The 21,121-nt window shown below is 37.8% G+C and overlaps 4 protein-coding genes across 4 annotated transcripts; 2 read left to right on the top strand and 2 right to left on the bottom strand.

The window, feature by feature from the left end:
* Nucleotides 1-49: 49 nt before the first annotated feature.
* Nucleotides 50-2,973, bottom strand: K444DRAFT_563820 (ABC transporter). The gene is made up of 7 exons (XM_024877041.1): nucleotides 2,703-2,973; nucleotides 2,116-2,648; nucleotides 1,491-2,063; nucleotides 1,096-1,438; nucleotides 549-1,049; nucleotides 354-496; nucleotides 50-301 (listed from the first exon to the last, which is right to left on the bottom strand). The coding sequence occupies exons 1-7, from the start codon at nucleotides 2,910-2,912 to the stop codon at nucleotides 124-126; spliced, it is 2,481 nt and encodes an 826-aa protein (XP_024735380.1). The 5' UTR covers nucleotides 2,913-2,973; the 3' UTR covers nucleotides 50-123.
* A 2,009-nt stretch (nucleotides 2,974-4,982) lies between these two features.
* Nucleotides 4,983-5,556, bottom strand: K444DRAFT_644009 (4A/4B type thioredoxin-like protein; the record flags this gene model as incomplete). Its single annotated transcript, XM_024884911.1, has 3 exons — nucleotides 4,983-5,191; nucleotides 5,279-5,359; nucleotides 5,415-5,556. 3 exons carry the CDS (start codon nucleotides 5,554-5,556, stop codon nucleotides 4,983-4,985), a joined length of 432 nt encoding a protein of 143 aa, XP_024735379.1.
* Nucleotides 5,557-6,598: 1,042 nt separating this feature from the next.
* K444DRAFT_432948 (uncharacterized protein) lies at nucleotides 6,599-7,584 on the top strand. The gene is made up of 5 exons (XM_024872788.1): nucleotides 6,599-6,626; nucleotides 6,680-6,805; nucleotides 6,880-7,100; nucleotides 7,156-7,391; nucleotides 7,474-7,584. The coding sequence occupies exons 2-5, from the start codon at nucleotides 6,743-6,745 to the stop codon at nucleotides 7,515-7,517; spliced, it is 564 nt and encodes a 187-aa protein (XP_024735378.1). The 5' UTR covers nucleotides 6,599-6,626; nucleotides 6,680-6,742; the 3' UTR covers nucleotides 7,518-7,584.
* Nucleotides 7,585-18,445: 10,861 nt separating this feature from the next.
* On the top strand, nucleotides 18,446-20,648 carry K444DRAFT_532146 (uncharacterized protein; the record flags this gene model as incomplete). Its single annotated transcript, XM_024875056.1, has 5 exons — nucleotides 18,446-18,876; nucleotides 18,935-18,985; nucleotides 19,094-19,281; nucleotides 19,518-20,043; nucleotides 20,300-20,648. 5 exons carry the CDS (start codon nucleotides 18,446-18,448, stop codon nucleotides 20,646-20,648), a joined length of 1,545 nt encoding a protein of 514 aa, XP_024735377.1.
* Nucleotides 20,649-21,121: the final 473 nt, after the last annotated feature.

The raw sequence follows: 21,121 nt of genomic DNA, 5'->3' as shown, positions 1-21,121 counted from the left end.
GTACTCTAGCCTGAGCTCCCTGTGTTGAACCCTGAATTGAAAAGGGACTGGCCTTAAGAACAGACAGAACTTTTCATTAGTATCTATACAATGCTCTACAGATGACCCCCCGATCCGGCCACACTATTCCTCTGCAGTCGGCGCCTCAGCAACGTCATTTTCGGTCCGGGTTTGCTTTTCCCACATGGCAAAGTATCTACCCTGAAGGGCTAAAAGTTCCTTATGCGTGCCCCGTTCCACAACTTTCCCCTGATGAACCACGATAATCTGATCTGAAGTGGTGATTGTCGACAAACGATGTCTGCACGTGCTATTAGCAACACTTTCCATTCATGTAGATGGGAGTTACTTACGCGATGGTGATGGTCGTACGTCCCTTAGTCACCATCTCCAACGCAGCCTGGATTTCTCGCTCAGTATTCGAGTCCAGAGATGCGGTCGCCTCGTCTAGAAGGAGAATGCGACTGTTTTTGAGAATGGCGCGCGCGATAGCAACCTAGCAAGGGCTATGTCAGCAATATCCCGAGTGCGGTCTAGTTTTCTCTTACACGTTGACGCTCACCACCAGAGAGCTTTAGGCCCCTTTCGCCAACTTTCGTATTATACTGTTCTGGGAATGCGAGGATACGCTCATGGATGTTGGCAGCTTTGCAAGCGTTGAAGACATCGGCGTCCGAGGCATTGGGGTTGGCGTAGCGGAGGTTATACATGATGGTTGCGTTGAACAAGACGGTGTCTTGCGGGACGACACCAATGTGCTTTCTCAGGCTGAGCAGCGTAAGGTCACGGATATCATATCCATCAACAGTGATAGATCCACTGTCAACGTCGTAGAATCGGAATAGAAGTTTCAGACATGTTGATTTTCCGCCCCCTGATTCCCCGACAATGGCTGTCTTGGTTCCGGGTGGGATGGTAAAGCTTATGCCATCGATGGCCGGTTCCTTCCCTTGGTATGAGAACTTTACATTGTTGAGCTTGACTTCGCCGAGCGGGTATGGAAGCTCGATTGCATCTGGTTTCTCTACCACCCCTGATGTCTCTTTGAACTAGAATAATTTAGTGAGGTGATTACAAAGGCAATCGAGAACCTACTAGATCGAGCATCCGCTCAGCTTCAATCAAGCTATTCTGTATCATCGTGTAAAAAGTGCCAAAGAAGTTCAGTGGTGCTGAAATCTGGGCAAAATATGTGATTAGAGTGACAAATTCGCTAACCGTCTGCTGGCCCAAGGATATCTTATATGCAGATAAGACAACTATCATGGCTGTACCAAGGCTGAATATTGTGCTCTGGGTCACATTCAAACCATTCAGCGACCACTGAACCAGTCGCTCGGCATGCTGGAATACGGTTATATACTCCTCAAACCTTTTGGTCTCTGAGGCCACAGCGCAATTATGTTGCACAGTCTCATAAGCAATGATAGCATCCGTTCTACGACGTCTTTGTTAGTCACACCCGGATTGAATAGGTGATTGTCACTTACTTTGCAGCCTCCATTTCTCGGCTCTTCGTAGCCATATCTCTTCTTTGCCTCCCGCGGAATTTGGCCATGTAGATTGTGAGGAAGATATATGACCACATTATCACAAGGATAATGAGAGTGTAGAAGGCGTCGTATTTGATGAAGAAGACGACAGACGCCACGAAAATGTCAAATATCATGGGGAAGACATTGAACATAAAGTTCTCAAGGAATGAGTTCATCGCACTACCACGACTAAGTGCGCTTGTTACTTCGCCAATTTTCTTGCTCAGATGAAAATCCATCGATAGTCCAAGAACGTGTTCAAACGCCGCGCAAGATAGTCGACGAAGCAGTGATTGCGATACTGGGATCCAAAGGACAGAACGTCCGGCTCCGATTATTCCTTGTTGACCCTGGAGGCTTCGATAGACTACGTATAGTATTATTTCCTTCCACGGAATGCGGCCGTAACCAAGGGCGGCGACTAGATTTCCAAGCTGGATCGGAACGAGAACATTGATTGCGCGTTGTAATATCATTAAACCAAGACAGATTATGACAATGGCTTGGTATAGGTGGGAGTCGGATGGCCTATGGTGTGTTACATGGACTTTTCTTACATCTTCAAGCTTTCATAACTCACCATAGGTATGGGAACAGGACTCGAAACCCGGCGAAGTAATCAAACCAACCCGCGCTCTGAGCATCGCGAGGTTTCTTGGGTTTCTGTTTAGAGCTATCAGATCCGTAGCCATTGGGGCCATTGCCATTCTCTAGGAGTGACTGCCGTTCCGATTCCGGTCCTTGTTCGGGGCCTTTAAATTCGTACTCCCGGCAAACGAGGAGCGCGATCATGATGCCAAGAGTAACGATCCGTGCCAAACTCAGACCAAACAAGCTATCGAGAAGGCCTAGGGGCACATGTATCTGGTGCTGCTGGGACATGAAAACCGATGCGATCACAACTTCAAGAAGCACGCCTACTACCCATGCGAAGCAATGAGTAGTGATGGTCGGGGTCCAGGGTCCATCGGGATCTGGCAGTAATCCAGCAAGGAAATATAGTAGCACACCTGTGTGAGAGGCCAAATATGCTGTATATGGGAAATTGACATCCTCGGGGATATCATTTCGACGAGCAATAGCAGCGCTCAACGTCAGGACAATGCTGGCCAGCTGGGTGATGGTGAGCATATCAGAGCGGGTGATGGTGACCTATGATGGACAAACCAGTAAAGGGGATAGCAAAAGCTGGAAGATCCATATCAGTTTTGTATACACGCGATGTGCTTTTTGGACCTTCTTCTCGTTGATTGCGGCCAAAGGCTCGTCGGCATCTCGATACCGGTAGCGGATTAATTGTGATGAGAACAAGGTTACGAAGAGGCCGCAAGGGTATAGGTAAAAAGCAATAGCTAACCCCAGCTCTGTATCGGCCATATTGGCGTCACAACTGTCGATCAAGTTGGGTAATGAACACCGGAAGGTTTCAGCAGCATAGTTGAGGTAAGGCGCGATCGATGATGCTGACAACGCGAATTCTGACGACAGGGATGCTTAACAGAATTTCGCGCTAGTACTCGTGTAGCCTCGGCTCGTCGGGACACTCCACTTCTGCTCTTGTTGTATAGCAGTGCGATAGTGACTTTCCTCTTCAATTTATCGTATGGTATAATGATAATGGCAAAATAATCGAGTTAAATTCTGGCTGGTGTACGAATTTTGGAACTCAGACCTGAGGGCTAGGTGTGAGTAACCGGCCATTATACTAATTCTGGGAGTTTTAAAGCTTATCTCTACTAATACTAGGACCTTATAGGCTAGGGGCACAGTGTCACGTGCAAAGCGCATTGATATTTAGTCTATATTTATATGCGGAGCTATATGCGAGGAAAATGAAGCTATTCGTCTGGCGTCAAATTTACACATAGGGATATTAAACATCACAATATACTTGTAGATAAGGAAGGTGACATTGCTAGTCTCCTAGATTGGGAGTCTACTAGTTGCTATCCAGAGTTTTGGGAATACACTATGGCAATGCGATTTGTGCCAAAGAACTTTTGTTGGTATGAGTTTTTGATGGAAGCTGGTGGTGCACAGCGATATTTGGAAGAATCAGAACGTGAGAGGGCGTTGACGAGTTTAACCGCCGATTCGTACTCGTGGTGAAAACGGCACGATACGTTGCAAAAGGGATAAGCTACCATATTACTAAATTCTATTATTTCCTTTTTAAATCTATTGCCAATTAAAATCTAGAAAAGACTTAAAAATCACGTAAAAAAGTTTTAAATGAGGATATACATATCCCAATAGAAGAACCGAGAGATGGAGAGTGGACTAGCGGGGACTGAGTGTTGGCGGGCACGGGGACCTGTAAAGGGTACTTGTCGACTCTTCTTTAGTATCGATAGAGTTTGCTCATAAGTCGATTGATACCGAACAAAACGCCTCGGAAACTTGAGATTTTGACCTCTGTTTTCTGAGGGGTTTCGTTTTGTGCTGATTTTTTAGTGAGCCGAATCTGCGTACCCCTGCTTCGCGGGTTCAAAAACCCGCCCTCTTCTATAAATAGCGGCTCCTGGAGGGGTTCAAATTTGGCTCTCCGCATTCAAAGGGACCGATTCCGGCTCTTAGTTACATATTTCATCCTCTTTATCATCAACGCCGTATATTAACCTCACATTCTCTACGCTGTGAGTAGCCGCTCGTAGTAATTTGTTTAATAAGATAGGATTATCTTATCACGCTCGCACGTAAGTTCCTAACCACACGCCTTCGTATTGAGCAGCATTGAAGCGGCAGCACCGAAGAAGTCGACTAAGGGTCCCATTTGGCATTAAAACCATGACTTGCAAGCTGCGATATCCGTTTTCAGTCCGGAACCGCTATCACGATCATTGCGCTAGAAGTTGAGGAAATCGCCGTTGTAGAGAAGCCAGAGTAGGCTCCTCCTGATGCTAAAAAATCTCTTGCATTTCGTCTACCTAGTATTATGCAGGAGTCCTATTCCGAACGCTGAAGGGGGGACATCGCGCACGAGATTTGGTCACTTCCATTAAAAATATTTGAGAACCCAGTTTTACCTTCCTGAGTTTCAAAAGCATGGGATAATGGGACAGTTGCTGCATTGTCGACTATTTATCTTATCAAAGCTAATATTCGGGTCCTGTGTTTTGCTTCAATACGATCTCCCCTTTTTTGGTTTCCTTCGGTCTACTCGCATGCAATATCTCCCCATTTACCTTAGCCCCCTTAACTAGACCAGTGCTTTATTTGCTGCTCCAATACTTATCTGGCCCTTGAGTGTTGCCCAATCTTGTGTTTCGCCATGTCATAATCGACTGCATTCAATTCGCTAATTCGAGGAATATTTGAGGTATGGGGTGGGTCGGTGGGTCCAGACGGAATGATTGCTCGAGTAGTGAGGTGATAAAGGCCCTGAAGCACTGAGATCGGAGAAGAATTGCCGACTTAAGTGAGGTGGACCTTGGCGGTTTCGGGAGCTCAATACCGATATCGCGTAGAGTAATCTTTAGGGCTGACCACCAATCCACGCCCTTTTTTGGCTCCACGATAAATGGTCTCGATAATGTCGATAAGTTCTTGCTTGTCCTCAAGCACCCAATTCAACTTATTATTATTCCCAGTTCCAAAATCGCACATCATATGCTTGTTTCGAAAGAAAAACATCATTGTTACCGGGTCGTACAGTTCTAGAAGAGAGATATCAGCGCAATCTTGAGAAGAAGACATCTAGACAACGAATATAAAGACAATCCAATAACAGAGGTGCTACTCACCGTACATCTGCTTGAAGTCGGGGACCTGGTCGAGATCGCACACATAGATGACAGCAAAGTTCTTGACTCGATCGGCGATGCCTATAAATATGCAAGATCAATAAGTGTGGCGTGAATGGAAAGAGGAACCTCTTACGGTACAGGACTTCGTCTTGTCTCATGCAATCAGGGTCCCAGTCACGACCGAAGCGGATGATCACCAGCCTTTCGTCCTCGCTCATAATAGCCTGATCGACATGCCAGCCAGTGACGAGATGAGGGAGGACGACGGAGCCCATGTCGGCGAGAAGGCTGATAAAGTTATGGCTTGGGGTTAAGGAAGGGTTGGTGTAGTGGGCGAGCGTACGTGCTTCGAAGGAGTTGTTTGCGGAAGCTGAGCGGTTGTCTAAACTTGGCAGGCAGAAGGGACTCGAAATGTTCTTTGTTAGCCTTGCTGAGTAAGCGAGACTTGCGCTAGCACAGTCACGTGGAAACAACCACCGATGTGAGGGGTTAGCGTGACCCTAAGCGAAGCGCCAGGAGCGAGCGATTATTTAAGGAACCTTGCCAAACGTGTTTCTTAGAAATCAAGTCCTCTGGACCCTGCCCACCCCAGGCCAAATCAATCGACCGGGTATCACCGAAAGTGCGATTTGTGGTGGTCTTAACACTACAACTTCCAAAAATAACACGATATTCGTGATATTTCGGCCGATCTTTATTGTACATATAATTTTTAGAGTCTCTCTAAAGGTTTGTAAAAATCGATAGAATTTTGGTGTTCGCAGGGTAGGTGGGGCACCGTGGGGTGGTTGGTAGCTGTGGTTGGCCCGTGTATCAGGTATAAGAAGAATCAATATGCGTGGCCTCTCGTTGAAGGGAAAAAAGGCCGCTTTTGGCATCATTACTAACACCAAAACATGACTTATATTATTTCGCATAAATCAGCCAATTCTTTTACTGCGACTGTTATCGATTAGATTGCATTTGGGAGCATTGTGCATCTTAATTTATACCTTTTTCAGTTTACTGCGTGTGAGAAGCCGGCGGATAGAGAGATTTTAGTGTTGGCGAGATGCTAAAAGTGGCCTCTTACGTAGCGACGGGCTGGCCCAAAGGCGTCATTGATTATCCACTTGAGAACACCAGAAAAGTGTGAGATTTTTTTTAGAAGCGCTTAGAAAAGTCAGGGCCTTTCCCAAATTTACTGTAAATGGGTCGCAGATTACGAATACCATATTTGTTTTTCTTATTTTACATCGTTGTTGTCAAATTCAACTGTGGGTGGTTGCCCCTCGTTGACAACACGTCGTCCTGCGTGTTAGATGGAGATCACGGCCTGTTTCAGCCAAGTGCCCGAAGTCGCGAGGTGAGGTGGTACTCCCTATATATTCTCAGACCTGCCGACCTAAAACCATCAAGTTTCTTTGACGTGGAAAATCAACTCTCTCTTTCGCTTTCGAATCACAGCCCGTCGCGCCAGGAATGGAAGACGTTACTTACCTTCCTCATTCGACTGCAAACGCATGTAACGAGATTATTCGAAAAGTAGATACCGCCCTTCTCGCTACATCTCCAGGTTCATCAACCCTAAGCACTCTCGATAACTCTAATTGTAACAGAACTATAGTAGCGGAGATCCTCCAAATATCTCGCGGTTTCGACAAAACATTGGTTTCATTATTACCTCTATTAACCACTATGTTCAGTGTAGCGCTTCGCGTTCCGACTTCTCCGAACAAAATACGAAGGGCTATGAAAGGGCAGTCACTGGTAGTTGGATCGGATTTTTTCAAAGCGCTAACCCCGAGGATATCATTGACACACTATGTGACATAATGCCGTATGTTTCCGATTCTAAGGATTTATTTTGCTTTAGCATCTAACTTCTTACCAAGTATAGGAGTTCAATTTATTCTTGGCAGACCAAATCTTGCATCGACCGACCTTTTGCAGCCTCCGAAATACGAAGCCGCAGTTGAATTAGGACTCGCAGGGGCGTATCTTGATGTTATACCCTGCGGTGATGGAACCCTTGGGTTGTATGTCGGTTCCGGTTGCGGGCAAGGCGGTCTTTCCCGCCGTTTTAGAGACTACTTATGCGATAGTAGGATAGAACTCAGCAATTTGCATCGTAAGCTTCTGGAAAGGCCTTTAGCAAGTCTCTACTGCAGATTGCGCTCTTCGTTACTATTTTTTTGCTAATAGTTTCCCAGGCCACCATGAATTTGAAACCAGTGGCATTCCTTCATCCAGATAATTTGTCCCTTTCATAGTGCATACTAGCGGAGAGTGTGCTCATGATCTACTTGGGTATAGTACGAAGATTACGGTATAAAGTATCGGGAATACAGGGCATTATTTTATGAAGGCCACTAAATGCCCTGTAAAGTCTTACTTTAATCTCCCTGTAGCTAGTCCTAGTTACCTGTAAGCCCTGTAAGGGTCCCCTGAAATGTGGCTTACCTCGCTAAATCTCCGATTTCGATTATTTTTTGATGAGTTTGATTCTATCTTATAAAAATAACTATCTAATATATAATCACTTTCTCTTGACCCTTATTCCTACCTTCTTTATACTTATTCCCCCCTTATCTCCTTTATATAATCAGGAATTGCTATAATCCACTCTTGAATCTTGCTCTGGGAAAGGTCTTCCTAGTATTTCTCCCACCTTACTTTCTATAGGAATTATTAGTGTATTTAAAGATGTTTCTATTAATTCTATGGGGATTCTAGTTCTGGTAACTATAATTATATTATTATATACCTCCTATTAGCCCAATAAATACTATCCTTGAGAACTTTATATATTCTCATATAAACTAATAATAAGATAAGGAAAACGTATTTAATAAATAATATAAAGAGAAAGGAAAACGTATATAATAGGGTAGTTAAAGATAAAGGAAAATACGAAATTCTAGTAAAATAATTACCTAGCCCTAGCCAATTATAAAATATTAATACTAGTAGTCCGGACCATATAATTATACCGAGGTTATTAATTACTTATAGAAGATATAACCAGATATACTTATCTTATTAATAGTAAAGGTATTTATAGTAAAGGAAAATATATATATATGAAAATACTATAATAGTACTTAAAAATATAAGGAAAGGAGATATCTCGTATCCATAATAAAACGAATTTATAACGAGATATTATAGGTATAGTAAATATATAGTAAATTAGTACTTGACTTTTTTAGTAGGAGTTCCTTTATAATAATTAAGAATTATCCGAACTTTATTAAATATTAGAAGTATATTAATAGAGAGCTAGTTATATTATTTGTACTTTAGCTTCTTGAATAATAATAGATATCTATACCTATATAGGAATAATATAGATAATTCGGAATCCGATTCAGAAGATAATATAGAAGATAATAAATCGAATAGAATTATAATAGGCTTCTTTATCTTTTGCTTCTTTTTGCTATATTTCTTATTGAATTTTGCTATCTTATACTTCTATAATATTATAAAGTTACTGCCTATATATTTCTAAAGCTTGCAAAAATTATCTTTCTAGGAAAATATACCTGCCTTTATTATATCTAATATATAATAATATATATGGCTCTATAAAGGTACTATTAATTAGCCCTTCTTTAATAGTACTTTTCCTTGGATATAGTCGGACTCATTAGATAATTATTTAATCTTGGTATCCTTGGTTATATACTGAGAATATTAAGAATTAATAGCTTTATTATTTTTTGCAGGGGATATCTCGATCTCTCTAGCTTTGCCCTTAGAATTAGCCTTAATTTGCGGGATATTAGCCGAGAAATCGTTAGAATTATTAACTATTGCCTTTTTTATAAGTGATTTCTTGCTTATTGCCTTCCTGCTTCCCGGAAGGCAATTATATTTCCTTTTATTACCTATTATAATAGGTTCTTTATTAGATAGGATAGCTCTAGTAGGATTAGTAACGGATTAGTTATTAATATATAGTAGGTAGTCCTGTTTAGAAAGAAGATACAAGTAATTAATAATGAGATATAGATAGATATATAGGTTATAGGCTTAATGAGTTTTAAAATACTCGAGATATTATTTATTAGGGAATAAACCGATCTCTAATATATATAAGTAGTCCTTATTATTCTCGGCTTATAATAGCTTATAGCCAGTAATTAGGATATTGCTATATTAGTAAGAAGTACTTATATAGTACGAATATAATACGAGATTTAAGATATATAATATAAAGGCAAATATAAGTACTATAAGTATAAATAATAGAAAGGTTTATTAGTAAACATAATATATATAATAAATCGAGGGTTAATAAATTAAGGTAATAATAAATTTGAATATTAATAATACTTTTAATACTATTAGTAGAACCAAACCCTTATATAAGAGGGATTTTATAAATGCCGTATCGAGGTATGAGCTCTTTAATATAAGACCGGTAAGGCTATTAGTTTTTCTTTATATTTCGTAATAAGCTTATAAATATCTTAGAGAAGTTCTAGAAAATACTAGTTATTATATTAGTTTCTATAACCTTTAAACTTAATAAAATATTTAATATAATTCTTTCTATTATACTATATAATATATCGGTTAACTATATATTCTAACTCGTATATTTTCTATTTATTATTATTATTCTAACTCTTAAGGGGCTTCTAAATATTAGGAAGTAGTTTTTTAAAGAAATTATTACTAAATAGTATTAGTACCAAATATATAATTAAGATTACCGGATAGATCTTTTAATAAAGGGGCAGATCTAATTTATATACTAGCTTCCTGATTTTCTTTCTAATATAAAAGAGGCCTGTTCTTTATTTAGAAATCTTATAGTTCGGTTTTCCGGGTAATTAGTATTTCTTATATAGTTTAAAATATACTATATTACTAATATTTAACTTAATAGAAGTATATTATAAATTATAGTATTCCTTTACTATATTAGTAGCAAATTCGATAGCTAATTTAGTATTAATATACCTTAAATTCCTAATAACTTCTGAGATTCTATTATTATCTAAAGCTAGAAAAAATAAAGAAGTATTTGCCTTTAATTCTTATATAACCTCGTTTGAACTATAGCTAATAGGATATAAAAGGGTATTATTAAATACTGCTTATAAAAGGATTATATTTATAGATTATACTTAATTAGAGAATTTATATATATAGTACCGGATTGCGATTTCTATTTACTAGTTTTTAATTTTAGATTAGCTATTAGATTATAGGTATTAAGCTATAGAAAATAGTAACTTTATATTTATTATAGCCTAAATTACTTTCTATAAATCGGATATAAATTTCGAATTATAATTAGTAATAAATGCTTTAGAAATGCCTTAGTTATAAAATAAAAGTATATAAAGCAAAACAATAGCCTATTCCTTAGTATTATAAGTATTATAGCCTGGAATTAATAGTAATTTCTTATTAAATTTATATGTATTTATTATTATATAATTAAAAATATTATATTTATTAAGTATTTATAATATAATTACTAGAACTTCTAATAAGGCTAAAATGAAATCTATAATAATTATATAAAAAGAAAGTAATAAGATAATAATGAGATATAGTATACTATTCGGGCGGGTTTTCTATATATTATTTACTAGATAGCTAGAGTAAAACTTAATATAATTAAGAACCTTTTTTATTAAACAGGGAATATAAAAACTATAAAACTTATTATAAGTATAATTAAAGCCGAAATATTAGTTATTATAAACTATAGATAATAAAGTCTTTATATAATATAAGGTATATATAATTATAGAGCCCTAGATAGCGAAATATAATAAAAGAAACTGCTTTTAATTTCGAAGTTTATACTATATATCTTGGAAGAGAAATTGCCTTCTAGAACTAATTTAAGAAAACCTAATAATTATAGAATACAGGCAAAATAGAAGTTCTTTATATATTTCTTATAAAACTCGGTTCTAAAGTTATTACTTATATTTAATTTAGAGAATATATATATATTATTAAACTTATTATTATAAGAGATATTATAAGACTCGAATATAATAAAATATAATAAGGTATTAGGAATAATATTTAGTTTATTAGAAATATAGCAGATATTAAGTTAATATTATAATAAGTACTATAAAGTAATAATAAATCTTATATTTGCCTTATTTATATTATTTATTACTAATAATATTTGGTTATAAATATCTCTAATAGTAGTATAATTAGTTAATATAATAACTAGATCCTGAACTAATTAGAATATTATATATAGTTTATAATAAGTATATAGTAAATATATTATCTTAAGCTTAGTAAATTTATAGTTCTTTTCTATTATACTTAGAAGCTTATTAAGAAATAGTATTAGTTATATAACTATAGATATAATCTTACTAAGATCTAAAAGAATAATATAATTCTACTTGAAATAGAATACGAGAATACCAAAACCTCTCTTATTTAAAGTATTAATTTTGAGATATAACTATCTTATTAGATTATAGTAAATGAGTACTTTAAGATCTAATAAATAGCTTTTAATAGACTTAAATAAAGCAACTTCTTTTTTACTAGATTCCTATTTAGTTCTTACTATATATCCTTTTCTTTTTATCCTAGTTATATCTTATTTATAGCTAATTATAAGTAACTTTATCTTTTTCTTTTATAATAGTTTAATTATTTTTATATAATATAAAATAAATTAGTAAAGCTAACTAGTTATTTCAATAAAGTATTCTAGTTACTAAAGGTTCTCCGGAAATTATATAGCTTTTATAATAGCTATATATTTCTTTATTATATTTATTCTAAAGCTATTAATATAATAGCCAAATAGCTTTATTAATAAATATCCTAGAAATGTCTTTTTCTAGAGAATAAGATATGTTTCTTCTTAAATAAATAAAGAATAATATAAAGATACTAAAGATATTTCTGGAATAACTTGAAAAATATAATAATATTATTAATAAAATAATAGTAGAAATAACTATAGCTCTTTAAAAGGCAGTTTATAAAATATTAAATATATATTAGAGAATTATAATAACTTATAAGAGCTATCTTAAAAGTTTCTTATCCCTAGTAAGAGATTATAATAAAATGCTTTTAATATTTTTCCTTAATAAGGAATTAATAGAATAATAATAATATATTTATAATAGAGATATATTTGGCTCTCCTAAGTATATTAATAATATTCTATTATAATAATATAAGATAGTTATTAGGGATTTTGAGGCTATTAAAGACTTTTAGATTAATAACTAGATATTCTTTAGATTTCCCGTTAATATTTTTCCAGATAATAAATACGGGCTAACCGAAAAAATAGTACTTTATAGGAAATATATCTTGTTATATATATAAAGACTATTAAATACCTTATTAATAACCTATTAATTATAAACTCTGACCGGATAGATTTTATACTTGATTTTCTTATCTAACTAGGTCTTAATAAAAGAAATCTCTATATACTTGTCCTCTAGTATATTAATCAGGTTCCTGCTATTCTTCTAGTACTATTCGAATTCAATAATAAGACTCTCGATTTGGCTTGCAAGAATTAGGTTCTTAGTATAAATATATATCTTATTACCGAGAACTTTCTTATAAACCTTAGAGGGCTTTATAATTCCTATAACTTTTATAAATTATATAGAAGTAGATATATTTCTATTAAGTTTCTTATTAAGTTTATTAAATATAACTATATAATAACCCTTTTCTTTAAAGTCTCGAATTATACTAAATCTTATATAATATAGAATTATCTATAACTTATTTATAATATTTATATAGGTAATATAGTTACTATAATCTATTAATATATTATATATATCTGCAAAATAGGTATCTAGTATATAGTTATATCCGAATAGTAATATACTATAAGTTATATTAATATAAACCATATTTTCGAGAGAAATAATAGTTTATTATTTAGTAAGAACCTTATAAATAATTCGGATATCTCGAGTATATACCTTAATAGAAGCTATAAGACTATTAATTATACTAAAGGTAATAATATAATCTAGTATATTAATTAATATTCCGTATAGAACGAGGAAGCCGTTTTCTAAAAGAAGTAAGAAGTTAAGGTTATCTATAATCTATATATTAACTATAACCTTACTAAGAATTAAATAATTATTGATTTTTCTATAAATATATAAATTAAAGGTAGCCTAGCCCTAAAGCTATTAGACTAAGGCAATTCCTTTAATAACTATTTATTTTATTATATTAATTCTTATAAATAGGTTTTTTAATAGCTATTTATAATCTACTAATAGTTATAAATAGCTAGTATTTATATAAATCTGAAATACTTTATTCTTTACTATAATCTTAATACCTAAGATAATATATTTATATCTAGTAATATTAGTAAATAATAGAGTCTTAGTAGAAGTTATTATAATAATCTTAATATTTATAAAACCGGGCTAAATAGACTTAATAATATTATTTATAATAGAAATTCTTTTTGCCTTTACTAAATACGAGTTAGAATATATATACTTAAAGAATTTATTTCGAGACTTAAATATAGACTTGTATTTCTTATAAATAGTTATATACTTAATTATAGAGATTATGGGAATTACTATATATATATTATTTTCTGGCTTACTAATAGGGTCTAATTCCTTAGAGAAGATATAGCCGTATTCTTAGAGCTTATTATTATATTATATACCGTATTTTTCGGAGATATTAAGGTAATTATTATTAACTATATTACTACTATTAAATTAATAAAAGCAATAGTAATACTAATTTCCGTTAGAGTTATTTCTTAAGAATAATATATTAAAGTAAATATACTTCTTTATATCTTTCTTATTCTTTATAAATCCTATAGTTAGTTATAGATATAGATAGAAATATAGAAAAGCCTTCTAATTATTCTTTTATAATATATTAGTAGAGTTCTAGGAGCTATCTAATAGCTATAGCTATTAAGATTAAGGATTGAGATTTGAGAAAGGATAAAACGGGCAAAAGTTTATATTTAGATAGAAGAATCGAACTAGTTAATAATCCCATTTATAATTATAATTTTGATTCCGGTAAGAGAGATATATATTACCTGTCAGGCAGCGGTCCGTCCTTATTAATTCTCGTAATTTATTATTTTTTATATAATAGATCTCGAACTATAAGTCTTGCTTTAATACTACTATATTTATAAACTGCCTGAGTATAGTATTTTCAATAGATCTCTTAATATATACTCTGAGTTCCGGATCCAAGTTATTCCAGGCCTATAATAGCTATTAGATTGGCTTATTAAACTTGGCGGCTTTAGTATATTATATTATAAATACTATATAGGAATATATATTCTTGCTAGTTCTTATATTATCCTTAGTATATATTTCCGATTATAATTTTCTCAAGGTAATTAATAGAGGGTCCTTGAAATATTAAATTAATGCTTTTGTTTATTATTTAATATTGTCTTGAGAGAACTTGAGTCCGGCTCGGTATAAATCGTCTAGCTTACTAGTATACTACTCAAGTACCGCTCCCTAAAAACAAGTAATAAGATTTTGATATATAACTACGGCTTGTTTACTAGTTATATTATCTTATACTATATCTGTAAAAAGGTATATGTTTCTCTAGTAGATATTATTTCCAATAGTAATATAATTTTCCTCTCCTTCTGATTCGGCGAGATCTGGGTCAAAATATCCGATATTAGCGGCTCTCTACCGGGTATCCGTAAGGTCTATATGGTCTTGAGGGAGGACAGGTAGTAGAGTGGTATTCCCTCCTTCGTTTCCGTATTACTATTTGAGGATAGTAATAACTGTATTAGCAATTATGGTTACTATATCTTCTCTAGAGAGTAGTTCGCCTATGGCTTGTAAAGAACCTCGGCGTATATCCTCGGTTTTATTAGTTTGCGGAGAATCTCGGCATATATCCTCTATCTCGTCTGATCCTTGCGAATTATCCCTTTGTTTACCGGTACTTATGTTCGCAGTATATGTGGCGGGTGGTAAAATGTGGTCCGTGCCTTCCCAATTCCCGGGGATATTGTATAAAGGAGTTAAAGGAGTCGAGAACTCGGGGATCTTGCGTATCTGTACCGAGAATTCGCATAAGGTCTTTCTGAAGAGTGATTTGTCGATTGCCTAATTACTGGGAAAGGGGCTTGGTTCTGTGGAGTATCGGCTACTTGATGCGGAGGAGGTTGAGGCTTTACGTCGAGGGTAACGTGCTGTAATCCCCTTAATTGCTCTGCGATCGGTTGTGCCAATCTCCTTGGATGAAGCGTAATTTGATGCGAAAAAGGAGCGGAATTAATGAGCTTTCTCGATGAGTTCGTTAGGCAACTTGTCTATCGGTGGTTGATAGTGATGTGTGTGCTAGCGAGTATCATGTGACCGAGTGTGAATTGTGTTCAGTTCGCGGCGTATAACGTCCGGACCAAAATGGAGGCCTGGAATGGTGTCATAAAGCTTGAATGAAGCCTATAATAATGGTGTACCTGGTATTGCTACTATTTGTGGGAATTGTTGGTGTGTTTAAAGATGTTTCTATTGATTCTATAGGGATTCTAGTTCTAGTGACCATGATTATGTCATTATGTACCTCCCATTGGCCCAACACTCTCAGCTTCTTTCTATTACTAGTAGGTCCCCGCTTGGTAGTCTCCTTTTTTATCCAAAACCGGGCTTTCTCAATTATATTGAGATCAGGTGAGTTTCCTGGCCAAAGTATCTTTATAATCTTCATTAGAATTCAGAACAAAGTGTGTATAGAGAGGTGTATATTAGGGTTAATTATCTCCCCTTTACTAGCTACTAATTAGTGGACTCGCCTATATTTATGGGCGTTTGGGGGCGTTTAGTACCTGTCAAGCTGCATAAGCCCATATTAAGCCTTCAGGGCACTTTTAGTAAGCTTATAGGGGCTTACAGGGGACTAGGACTAGCTACAGGGAGATCAAAGTAAGACCTTACAGGGCATTTAGTGGCCTTAATAAAATAATGCCCTGTATTCCTGATACTTTATGCCGTGATCTTCGTATATCCCGTAGACCCTGAGGGTTATTCTGAGCTTCCCAAAACCTCGGGTCGTAAGAGATTCTGCACCCCAGGGATGTGGAATCTTGTTTGCCAGGCCAAACCACCAGATGTCGATCTTGCCATTAGTAGAGGCAACCGAACATGGTCGTTACTACAGAATTACAATCGTCGTCATTCAAAAGAGCCCTGTGTTGCATGTAGTATCACTATTGGCGAATTGCGCACAAACAATCGGCATTGGGCCCTGGTAGACTCTAAGAATCCAGCTGGAGGTGTGATGTGCTGTTACCCTTGTGCGTAGGGCTACAAACCTCGGGACATTCCATGCCCATTCCGAGGTTGTTGCCGAAAGTTTCGAAACCTGAGTCATTGCAACAGGCACTCTCTTACCTCTATGCACAGATTTCACGCTCCAATTATGAGCTTCAAAAATCAAGGGTTACGCAATTTTCAGTGCTCAACTGCCCGTGAGATGCCCATCACAAGAACAGTTATACGCTCTGGTTGCTACCATTCTTGCCAGAGCTGTGGCGGCATTTTGTAGCAAAGGAATGCTTAAAGGTTCATAAATGGGTTCATGAATCTAGCAAGAATTGGCCTTACAAGTGTACTGAATGGTTCGTTACATTTCATGTACAACTACGTATCGCTAACTAATGTAAAGCAGCAATAGGTTTTATCGCCGAGGCGATCTTAGCCGCCACCGAACTGTACAGCATCTTCCCTTACAAGAACGGAGACATTCGTGCATTGAATGCGGGCAAAGCTTCTGCAGAAAAGCAATATTGGCCATGCATATCGCAAAAAAGCATGAGTCACACAATGAATGGAAATATGAGTGTGAGCAGTGCCATGAGCATTATCCCACTCTGGACAACCTGCGAGCACATCAACGAGTCCACCACATTGCGGAATCTGAATATCCCTTATGCTGTCCAGAATGCCCGCGTAGGTTCTTTCAATCCCGCTTGCTTCGAGAGCACTTCTTAGAAAGTCATATATCATCCGAGGAATGGCCATATGCCTGCACGTCATGTGGGAAGCGATATGTGAGACAGTACGCCTGCGTGCAGCATGAAAGGACTCGCAAAGGGGGCTCCTCTGTAAGTCAATTCATTTGGGCTAGACAATGTTTTTACACAAGATTTGTATTTATAGTACCTATAAGACAATATAGGTTATGGATATAGAGCTGACCTGCCGCAGGAATTGTGCTGTCGAGCTTGTCTGAGACTGTTAGACAATAAGAAAGTCTTTGACCAGCATGCGCAATACTATTTGAATACAGAAGGACGCAGAAGCTGTCGGATATGCAACACCAAGTTTGCGGCAGATAAAGACTTGGTTAAGCATTTCAAGACTTCACATCCGCGCCAACGTACTTTCCATTGCCCATACTGTGCTTGGGGTAACATGCTCAAGTTTGCAAAATTGAAGTACCATACAGAAAAGTTAAAGGGGTCCTGTTCAACGCTTACAATTTTCAATCCGTTATACTCTTGCGACATCTGTGGCCACACATGGTCAACTAAAACCTTCAAAGAGGCTCACCGGCGTCTGCACTGTAAGGGTTCCTTAGCACCTTTCTCAAATGCAGGGTGTGACGCGGCAACTGCTCTAGAAGCGTCAAAACTGGCCTTAGGAGAATAAAGTTTCTGAGTTAGTAGTTAAAAGGAATAGGTAAAACTTAAAAATCAAGTTACTTTATTGTACTTTAAGTAGCGAAAAATAGGTCTTAACGGGCCCGAATATCTGCCGGGGGTGGGTGACTTGCTGGATCCTTTCTAGAGGTTCGATGCACTCTGTTTATAAGTCGATTGATACCGAACGAAATACCCCGGAAACTTGAGGTTTGGACCTCAGTTTTCTAAAGGGTTTCGTTTTGCGCGAGTTTAATTTTCTACGCTTCGCTACGATGGGCTGTGCGGGAGGTGAAAGTTCGCCTTGCACAGCCCCTTCCGCCCTCCATTTTCAACTAGTATCCTTGGGCTACGGTAAGCCCATATTTCTGCCTTCCTCACGTGGCGTTGCGGCTGTGCTTCTCGAGCCTGATCGGCAAAGTCATCCATATTTCGCGATGTAATCTTCCGTCTGAGAACCGTGCTCTGGTGTGTGCTACAAAAGCCAAATACCCAGGGCTACGACTAGACAAATGGCAGATCCATTGTCGATCTCTGCCAGTATTCCAGGATTGATGACCATTGCTGACATCGTGATTCGCAACGGGTACAAATATATTCGGGCTGTCCGAGATTCAGACAAGGCTGTGGCCAAGTTAATCAGTGATGTTAATTCCCTGTCAGGGATTCTTCACAGCCTTCGAAACATCGCGGAAGGATTAGAGGGGGAGAGCGCACCTTTCATCTCGACAACGCAGGTTCACCATGTTGAATCTTGCTACCGAACTCTGCGGAAGATCAACGACTTGTTGGACAAGTTCGAGCTATCGAAGACAAAAGGTTTTCTTGATCAGGCTAAGGAACGTCTAAGATGGCCGTTAACCCACTCTGAGACGAAAGCCTTGGCATCAGAAGTTGAGGGGCATAGAGAAAAGTTGGCCTTGGCGTTGAACGCAGATGAGATGTAAGCTTAGAGCTATCCAGAATTGCAAGCGAGCATTCAGTTACTAACTTGCTCGTAGGTCTGCCTTAATCATCCTCCTTGCGAGGCAAGACGCCTTAGGAACAACTCTGTCGGATATTAAGAGAGGACTAGAGAAGGATCGAGTGGAAAGGCATATTATAGTATTGAGTGAGTGTTGAGGCTGGCAATTAATTCTCGCCGAGCAGGTTGCTAATAGGAAGTGGTTAGATGACGCTCGGAAAGAAATCCTGGAATGGTTGGTTCCTGCGAATATCGACCCAATGAGAAATCAAGAATCTGCTGTCACCCTTAGACAACCGGGTACGGGAGTATGGTTTACAGATGGTATTGAATTCCAAGAGTGGAAACTAAAGAGAAACTCAAAACTCTGGCTCCACGGCATTCGTATATATAGAAAAAACGCGTTCTCTAGCCACCGTCTGACTTGTGTTACAATGTCTAGCTGGTGCTGGTAAAACGATTTTGATGTGGGTAATATTATCCTAAACTAATATTCCAAATGCTAATAGCATATAGGTCTACAATCATTCAAGAACTCGGGAAAATTGTCGGCGAAGAAGAAGGTCAGTGCTTAAGAGTTCTGTTATATTAGGAATAATTGCCTACTAACATCGAATTAGGATTTGCATTCTTCTACTGTGACTACAAAGATGCCGCCACCCAGCAACTATCGAATATCCTTGGCTCCCTAATCAAGCAACTCGTATTGCAGAAAGAAGCCGCGTTTGACTTATTGATTATCTTTCACGAAAGCTATCTCCAGCCTTCAGGTGGCTATCGGTCACCAAACCCCGAATCGATGCTTCGACTTCTGCACCAGATTACAGACCTATTCTCTCTGACGACGGTGCTTATCTATGGTCTAGATGAGATTACAAGCAACCGTTTAGATGCTATCAATGTCATCCAACGAATTCAGCAAGATCACCGTAGAGTTAGAGCACTCTACGCGAGTCGTCGTGAAGCTGACATTGAGCAATCCCTAGGAGGGTACGAACAAGTCTTCATAGTAGCTAGAAGCAGCGACTTGGAGCTATATGTTGCCTCCGAAATTGACACAAGGACGAGAAAAAGGCAGCTCAATATTAAAGATCCGGACTTGAAAGAGCAAATAATGAAGCGTTTAATTCACGGAGCTGATGGGATGTGAGTATTAATCTAGTATAGCTCTGTTACACATAGATTCTTACTGTTTCAGGTTTCGATGGGTTGCTTGTCAGATAGACCACCTTTGCGAGTTACCAACAGACAAGGCTCGTGCAAAAGCCTTGGACAAATTGCCCCGTGGCCTACCCGAGACCTACGAGCGTATTTTGGGCCGCGTTCTCGAAAGCCACACAGAAATACATGATCTAGTATCAAGAACCCTGCAATGGCTTGCGTGCGCAATCCGGCCATTGAGTGGTCGTGCACTACTCGAAGCCCTGGCTATCACACCTGGGGATACCTGTTTCGACCCCAATGCAATGACCTCCGAAAACGAGATTTTACGATGGTGTAGTAGTCTTGTTCGTCGACGAGCCACAGGTGATGGGATCGAACTAGCACATTTCACAGTCAAGGAATATTTGCTGTCTATTGAACCCACCAAAGACCCAAGGTTGGCTCCATTCAAGATCTGTACTAAGGATAGTAATCTACTTCTCGGACAAGTTTGCCTCACGTATCTCAACCTAGATGAATTGGGCAAATCCCCCCTCCAGCGAACATATTCGATGACATATGGTCTGATGACTCCGATCTGGAGTTAGAGGAGGGGAATGAGGGATATGGAGAATGCAGCGAGGGTGACTATGACGATGACGAAGATAATGAGAGCAGCGATAAGGAAAGTGACTCTATGGGCACGAACGAGTCTCTCGATGGGAGATCCGGTGATGACAATAGCTCTCGAATGCAAAAAGGGAAACCTCAAGGCTCAAGTTTGATCAGCCGGGAGATCAAACAACAAGAGAAACCTAAGAAACCAGCGGACGCTGCTTTCGCACCAAGGTGTGACAAATACCCTCTCTTGATGTACGCTGCCTCTAACTGGGATTCACATCTACGTTCATATCACCAGGACCCCCTGGTTGTTCATCTGTCACACAAGTTATTTGACCCCCGCAAGCCATACCAGTTTTTATGGTGGTCTTATGCTTTCCAATCTGATGCACGATTCGATACGTGGGAGAGAAATTTTTCAGACACGGTGACCTTGCACTGGGCGGCTCTTCTCTCTCGG

Source organism: Hyaloscypha bicolor (genome assembly GCF_002865645.1).
Source record: "Hyaloscypha bicolor E unplaced genomic scaffold K444scaffold_92, whole genome shotgun sequence".
Classification (NCBI taxonomy): Eukaryota; Fungi; Ascomycota; class Leotiomycetes; order Helotiales; family Hyaloscyphaceae; genus Hyaloscypha; species Hyaloscypha bicolor.
This window is presented reverse-complemented; position numbering and strand designations above follow the sequence as displayed.